The 7,002-nt window shown below is 49.1% G+C and overlaps 1 protein-coding gene across 1 annotated transcript; it reads right to left on the bottom strand.

Annotated features, from left to right (window-relative positions):
* Positions 1 to 853: 853 nt before the first annotated feature.
* Positions 854 to 6,226, bottom strand: IL19 (interleukin 19). Its single transcript, XM_010854262.1, has 5 exons — positions 6,083 to 6,226; positions 5,875 to 5,940; positions 3,484 to 3,636; positions 2,593 to 2,661; positions 854 to 964 (listed from the first exon to the last, which is right to left on the bottom strand). Exons 1-5 carry the CDS (start codon positions 6,224 to 6,226, stop codon positions 854 to 856), a joined length of 543 nt encoding a protein of 180 aa, XP_010852564.1.
* Between the last annotated feature and the right edge of the window lie 776 nt (positions 6,227 to 7,002).

Raw genomic sequence — 7,002 nt, 5'->3', positions numbered from 1 at the left:
CCGAGGAGCCTGGTAGGCTGCAGTCCATGGGGTCGCTAGAGTCGGACACAACTGAGCAGCTTCACTTTCACTTTTCACTTTCATGCATTGGAGAAGGAAATGGCAACCCACTCCGGTGTTCTTGCCTGGAGAATCCCAGGGACAGGGAAGCCTGGTGGGCTGCCATCTATGGGGTCGCACAGAGTCAGACATGACTGAAGCAACTTAGCAGCAGCAGCAGCAGCAGCATGACTTGTGGGATTATTTTGTTCCCCAACCAAGGATTGAACCCAGGCCCTTAGCAGTGATAATTCAGAGTCCTCACCACTAGACCACCAGGGAATTCCCCAAGGCCCCTTTCATTTCTCATAGTCTCCATTCATGGTCCTTGACTGGCCTTCCTAAAACAGAAGACACTTGCACTAATTGGTAAAGAACAGAATTTATTCAGAAAAAAACCAGTCAGTACAATATGCACCACAGGATATCGCTTAGCTCACATCACAGACATGGGATAAAAAAACTTCACAATAAATTAAGGAAGCCCACCCTCTCCCTCCAGGATGGCCCCGCAGGACCTCTCAACAGACATACTTTGTTACAAATATAAAACCAGTAGACTGCTTGGATACCTTCAGGTGAGATCAGACATGCTGGGCCCAGCCGATGAGATTTTAGCCACAAGGTGAGGTGTGCTCAAACCCAGAATTTCCCCTTACAACACCTCAGCCCAGAGAAGAGAATTCCAAACAAGCAGGAACACTTCCTCAAAAAGACCCTCATTTGCATAAAACAGGGCCTCCCCCGTCTCCCTCCCCTTCCAAGTTGGCTGTCCCCCACCAGAAACCTCTCAGGGGCTCTTCATCCCCCCAGATTAGGTTCCTTGTCTTGAGGCAGCAGAAGTTCCTCGATGATGCTTGTCAATCCAGGCTAGAAAGACGTCCAGCTCTCCCAGAGACTTAACGGCAGCAGACCGGACCTCCAGCTGAAACCATGCAAATCATCATCATACCCTGCCTTTCTGAGCTGTACCACAGTTTTCAGTCACTTGCCCCATGTTCTGGTCCCCATGAAGTTTGCTTTTTATGCAACCATTATCTCTGCAGGGCATACAGACCCTAAATTATTTTCCTAACAGATAACCTTAATTGTTTTCTATAAACAAACAGTTAAATCATGTCAGTAACTTATAAACAAAATAAGAAGTTCTTCATTCTTTGCCCTCTGATTTTCTTTTTCCTATATGTCACAGAAAAACAAACAAACAGACTTGCTTTGCTGGAAGCTCTGCTTGCTTTCCTGTTGACATCAGCTCGGCCTACTATTGCCAGTCTCCGTGAAAGCCACGGTTCCCGAGGGGCCCAGCAATGAGAAGCGGGAACAGCATGTCTCCGTTGGACGCTGGAGCCCCTAAGAAGGTGTCCTACCCAAAGTCACACAGCCGACTGGCAGCAGAGTTAGACTGGAACCCAAGTCTCCTGACTTATCCCAGCTCTTCCTTAGCAGAGTGGAAGAGATGGTAAGATACAAAAGTATGTCCTGTGGAGCCAGATGGCATGGGATCAAGCCCTACCTCCATCACTCAGTTGTGGTATAAACTTAGTTAAATGACTTAACCTGTTTGTGTCTTGGTTTTCTAATTTATCAAATATAGACAATGGCTTGTAGCATTGTTGTAAGGAATAAGTGTGCTGATAATACCTTTAGTGCACTTAATACCTGGTTCATAGGAAGAACAATATGAATTTCAGCCATTGTGATATTACTCTATGGAGCCTCTCCACAAAGAAGAGCTCTGAACAGACCTTGCAGCTCCTTGTTATTCAAAGCATTGACTTAATCTGGGAGTGTGGGTGAACCACAGAATCTCAGACCTCATTCCAGGTCTACCAGCCAGAATCTGCATTTCAACAGAATCTCTAAATGATGCAGGTAAGATACTGTGCTTCTAACTCCGCCTCTACATGAAGTGTGCATACAACATCCGCACGTACATGAGAAGCGCTGTTCATCACCACACAGGACGCTGACCACACTTCCTAGACACAGCGACACAGAAACCCGCTACCAGGTAGCACGCTTCATGCATAACAGCTTACAGTTCACTGGGGCTCTCTGCTCCCTCTGCATTGTGCGTGCGTGCTAAGTCACTCAGTCGTGTCCAACTCTGTGTGGCCCCATAGACTGCAGCCCGCCAGGCTCCTCTGTCCTTGGGATGCTCCAGGCAAGAATACTGGAGTGGGTTGCCACGCTCGACCCAGGGACCGAACCCGCGTCTCTTACATGTAAGCTGCATTGGCGGGCAGGTTCTTTACCACTAATGCCACCTGGGAAGCCTCCGTCTGCCTCAGCCCTATCTTAAACAGTGTGTGCTTTCCCTCAGATCTGAACATAGTTCTGATATGTGGAAAGAAAACAGTGGAGGCATAATGGGGAGGGAGAGCCCAGGAAATTAACAAATGAGGTAAGACCAACACACCCTGCAGACACAGAACTGGGCAGACCGGCCATCAATACTGTTGAGTAAACGGATGAATTTGAGCAGGGAGGAGGCTGTCCATTCAGGCCGCTGCATCCCATCTCTACCTCCCCTGTCCTCTCCCCCTCCCTTACCTGATCATAGTTGTCATAGATGATTCTGGTTGCATTGGTTGCTTCCTGTCTGCAGTGACACAGATTCTGCTGCGATAAAATGGAGATAGCATCCATTAGAAGACTTTTCCACCCTGGCTCACTCTTAACACCACCTCCTACATGAGGAGTGATAGTTCTCCTTCCTCCCAAGGTGAGAGTCAGGTGAGTCAACCCAGGCTGGGGCAGCAGGGGGCTGTAGGGGCTGTTTGTAGAATCACTTTGCATTTCACCAGGGCTGGAAAGGCCTGGAGAGCAGGGGCCAAATCTGTCTTGTCACCCCCCTGTGAATGCAACACTACTCTAGGCAGGCACTCAATGAATATTTGTTGGGCTAGTTAATTAAATTATTGGTTAAATACATCTTAACGTAAGTGGGACAGGGGTCAAGACCTCTTCTAACAATTTTAGGATTCAAGGCACAGAGAGGTGAAGTAGCTTGTCACAAAGTCACCGGGGAAATCATTGGCAGAGATGGGGCTAGAACCCCCGGGTTTTCTCCTGGTCTAAGTTTTTATTGGCTCTTGGGGGCTCAGCTTTATTTCTGAGGTTTGTTTTTAACAAATCACAATGTGTGTTATGAGAAGCCCAGAATCCTCAACATGCCCCTCTCATAGGCCAGTCCCGGGATCACTTAAGAGATGCTTTGAGGTAAGTTGGTCATCCCAGGAAGATTATCCATGAGGAAACCGGGTCTGAGGAGGAGAAAGCCCTGGGCAAGGAGGACCCACTAGAAGTGGTTCCCGACACTTCTGCCCATGGATGACAGGGCAGGGGATTTCCCTTGGGCCCAGAACCATTTCAGAAGGCCACACAGGGCCAGTGTGTCCTGGACTCCGTGGGGCAGGCAGGAAGCAGATGCTGGTGACTCACACATTGTTGTAGAGTCTTCTGCATGTAGAGGAAAGAGTTGGCAAGGCTGCTGATTTTTCTCATGATTTGGGGGTTCAGCTCCTGATGGTCCTTGAACACTCTGTCCACATAAAATGCCAGGAGGTTCTTGGTCACGCAGCACACATCTAAGGGCTATAGACACAAATTAAGAATAGCCCCAGAGGACCTCTTCTCTTATTATCCTAGAGACAAAAGCAGCCTGCTTGGGTCGGGGCAACAAGGAGTGAAATAACTAAAAGCCATTTTTTTACATTTTTATTGGTCTCAGAGTGTCCTCTTATGACACCAAAGCTGCTTATGACAGAGTCACCAAGAAGAGATTGCAGTTCTTACCCTCTTTTCCCGTGGCCAGGAGATATATTCACAGGGGATGGCGCCCAGCAATAGGCTAGAATTCTCCCTACAGCATCCCTGACATACCGTCACTAACTTCTGCTTAACTGCTTCCAGGGATCAGACACTTCCCTTTTGAAAGGAGCGATGTCTGAGCAGCTTTCTTGAAAAGCACTTCCTTACACTGTGCTGAAGTCTGGGTCTCTGGAACATCCTCTAGCCACTAAAAGCCACTCAGTGACTGCTGCATGTCAGGCTTGTGCTAGGCACGTATTCCTTTCAGTGTGATGACTGCTGGTCTCTCCTCCAGTGTGATCTTTTTACACTTCAGGGATCACTTGGTTGGAGTGGAGATGTGCAAAAATGGAAACTGACAGCTGCAGAAATGCATGCATCTGGCCAGGTCCTCCTCAGAAAAGCTCCTGACTTCCTTGGGCATGGCTCAGGGCAACTGGCCAGCCAGAGTTTCCTTCTTGCAGTTTGCACTCCACCCTAAGAGCCAGTGTAGGAGATCTGTAGGTCAGCCTGAGAAAAGAAGGGTCTACAGCAATGGTGCATCTATATCTTCATTAGCATTAAGGCAGCAAAGCCTCCTTGGCCCGACAGGTAGCTTTTCCTGGATGGAAACTGAACTTGCAACACAAAACCTCTCCTCTTGCTCTGCTCCTTCTAATTCCCTTCACCTTTGTCTCATCAAAGAGGGAGAGGGAAAGAGAATAAATACGATGATGAACTGTATACTCTAGGCCACATCAACTATTTCTAGACCTTGAGAGGATGAAGAAACAGGGGCATGAGACTTGAGTCTATTTCTGACAACCACTGCTAACTAGACATTCCTTCTCCCAAGACGTCCTTTGGTCATTTGAAAATGATGGTTTCAAAATACATGGCCTTTGGGTCCCTTCCAGTTATAATATCCTGTAAGTCTCCTATACCATTGACTAGAATAGAATTTAGGAAGTGGTTCCTTGCATTTACCATAAATAAATCAGGCCTAATACTGCGTAGAAGAATGATCTTGTGCCTTATACTCTGTCACTTAAACAACTGAAAGAACTGGGTTTCTCTAGAATGCTATCAAGGACTGGAGGAGCTCATTTTTAAAGGTACTTCTCATTGGCCCCTTCTGTGAAGTGAACCGTCACCTCATAAATCAGCTGTTTTCCAATGCACGGACTCTCAGCACCTCTAGTCTGGCAATTAGACATTCCCTCCCTGCCTTCTGGCCTCAAGCTGTCTATTGTAAAGAACATCACCAGACTGTCTTTCTGAAAGACTATGTGGTCACCCACTCTGGTTCCAACACCCGCAGGAACTCCCTGTGGCCTGTATTATAGGCCACAGCTCAGAGTTCTCTGGCTGTCCAGTAGTTAGGATCCCACGCTTCCTCTGCTGGCGACACAGGTTCCCCCGCTGGGTAACCAAGATCCCACAAGCCGCTCAGTACGACCAAAAATAAATAAAGCTGAGGCTCAGCCTGGCTTTCAAGTTTGCCTCTTTTTTTTTTTTTTCCTGTCGCACCTCATGGCTTGAGGGATTGTAGGTCCCTGACCAGGGATTGAACCCACACCCTTGGCAGTGGGAACACAGAGTCCTGATTCCGGGACCACCAGGGAATTCACCCCGGCTGCCCCTCTGTCCCCTGATATGTATTTCCATTGATCTTACACACTTATTCTCCCCAAACCCTTCCTTTCTTTTAGCCACTAACCCCAAGCCTCTTCAGCTTTTGAGACACTGCTCATTGTCTCAGTTTCCCCACAAAACCACAAAAGTCACTCTAAGCCATAGAAATCCTGCCCCATCCGAGCATGTGACACCTTAATCACTGTTGGGGTGAACACCCTCCCTGGGGTTCAAGTTCCCCAAGACAGGAGCACACCCTCTCACATCAGCTGACACATGAGGAGTCGGCGGAGCCTCAGAGTCCGGGGAGGTCAGGGAAGAGGCATGCACAGGCGCGGATTCCCCTTCAGCCCTGGGCCACTTCCCCACAAAACGCCAGAGGAGGAGCGAGCAGACAGAGGCCGGTACCTTAATGCCATGCAGGGTCTCCGATGGGGACAGGATGGTGACGTTTTGGAAGGTGTCCTTAGCTTGCTATGGAGGAAAACACAATGGACACAAGCAGTGAGGACTTCACATCCTCCAGGGACACCGAGGTGATGAGCAGGAGCTGGCTGTCACGCCAAGAGGTAAAGTGAGGCACGCTCCCACACCTTCACCCCAAACCCACACTCACAATGGCTGTTTTGATTCCTCGGAAGCTCTCCTCCACACGGTGCAAGTTCATGGAAATCAGGCATCTCCTGAGGCCTCGGGCATGCACTGAGCACAGGAAGAGCCCGGCACCCAGGAGGCAGAGGGAAACGCACGGTGCCTTCATGTCCTGCAGGGAGGGGTGAAGTGAGCTTTCCGGCCAAGAGACCCCGACTGAGTCTCCCTTCGGACTTTGCAAGGCCGGTCAGAGGGCAGCCCAGAAAGCAGGACTTAGGACCTCAGCCTGCGGACCTCAGGGCATGTGTCTCCTTCTCTGGTTTCTTTGAATCAGTTGAGTTAGCCCTTCCCTGTCCCCCCCGCTGCACCCACTCCACTCCCGGAAAGCCTGATCCACAGTGTTCTCCCAACTTTCAAGGAGTGAATTTGTGTGTAAATCATTCACATGACTCAACACAGCTCGTTTTTCAACAGGGGTGAGAAGCGTTTTTTTTGTTTGTTTTTTTTTTTAACAAATTCAATAGGAAAACAGGGTTGGTAATATGCCCTAGAAATTAGGCAACAGATCTGAAAAAACCATAGAACACATTCACTTTTTTATGTTTACCCCTGAAAATAGGAGACATCCTTTATTATATCCCCACTTGGTAACTAAGTTACATCCCCACTGTGTCTGCTTAAAATCACTCCTTTGATGCCAACTATGAAGATGTCACCAGCTGAAGAGATGGGAAAGGGAGATACGGGGCCTCTAATAACCCATTAGCCGCAGTGTCGAGGAAGACCCACAGATGGCAAGGTGGTGGCTTCCCCTCCATCACCCACCAAGCCAGGAGGTGCCAGGGACGTGCTTGCCTCTCGCCAACCTCTAACCAGGGCCAGACCCAGACCCCTGCTGCCCCCCCCCCCCGCCCAGCTCTCACACCCCCCCCCCCCTCTGTCCTG

The sequence above is a fragment of the Bison bison genome, unplaced genomic scaffold (assembly GCF_000754665.1).
Source record: "Bison bison bison isolate TAMUID 2011002044 unplaced genomic scaffold, Bison_UMD1.0 scf7180017864338, whole genome shotgun sequence".
Taxonomy (NCBI): domain Eukaryota; kingdom Metazoa; phylum Chordata; class Mammalia; order Artiodactyla; family Bovidae; genus Bison; species Bison bison.
This window is presented reverse-complemented; position numbering and strand designations above follow the sequence as displayed.

Coding starts and splice junctions, on each gene's coding strand:
- IL19 (XM_010854262.1), bottom strand. CDS start 6,226: ATGAAGGCACCGTGCGTTTCCCTCTGCCTCCTGGGTGCCGGGCTCTTC. Junction 5,941..6,082: donor GAGGAATCAAAACAGCCATT/GTGAGTGTGGGT, acceptor TTTCCTCCATAG/CAAGCTAAGGACACCTTCCA. Junction 3,637..5,874: donor AGACCCTGCATGGCATTAAG/GTACCGGCCTCT, acceptor TTGTGTCTATAG/CCCTTAGATGTGTGCTGCGT.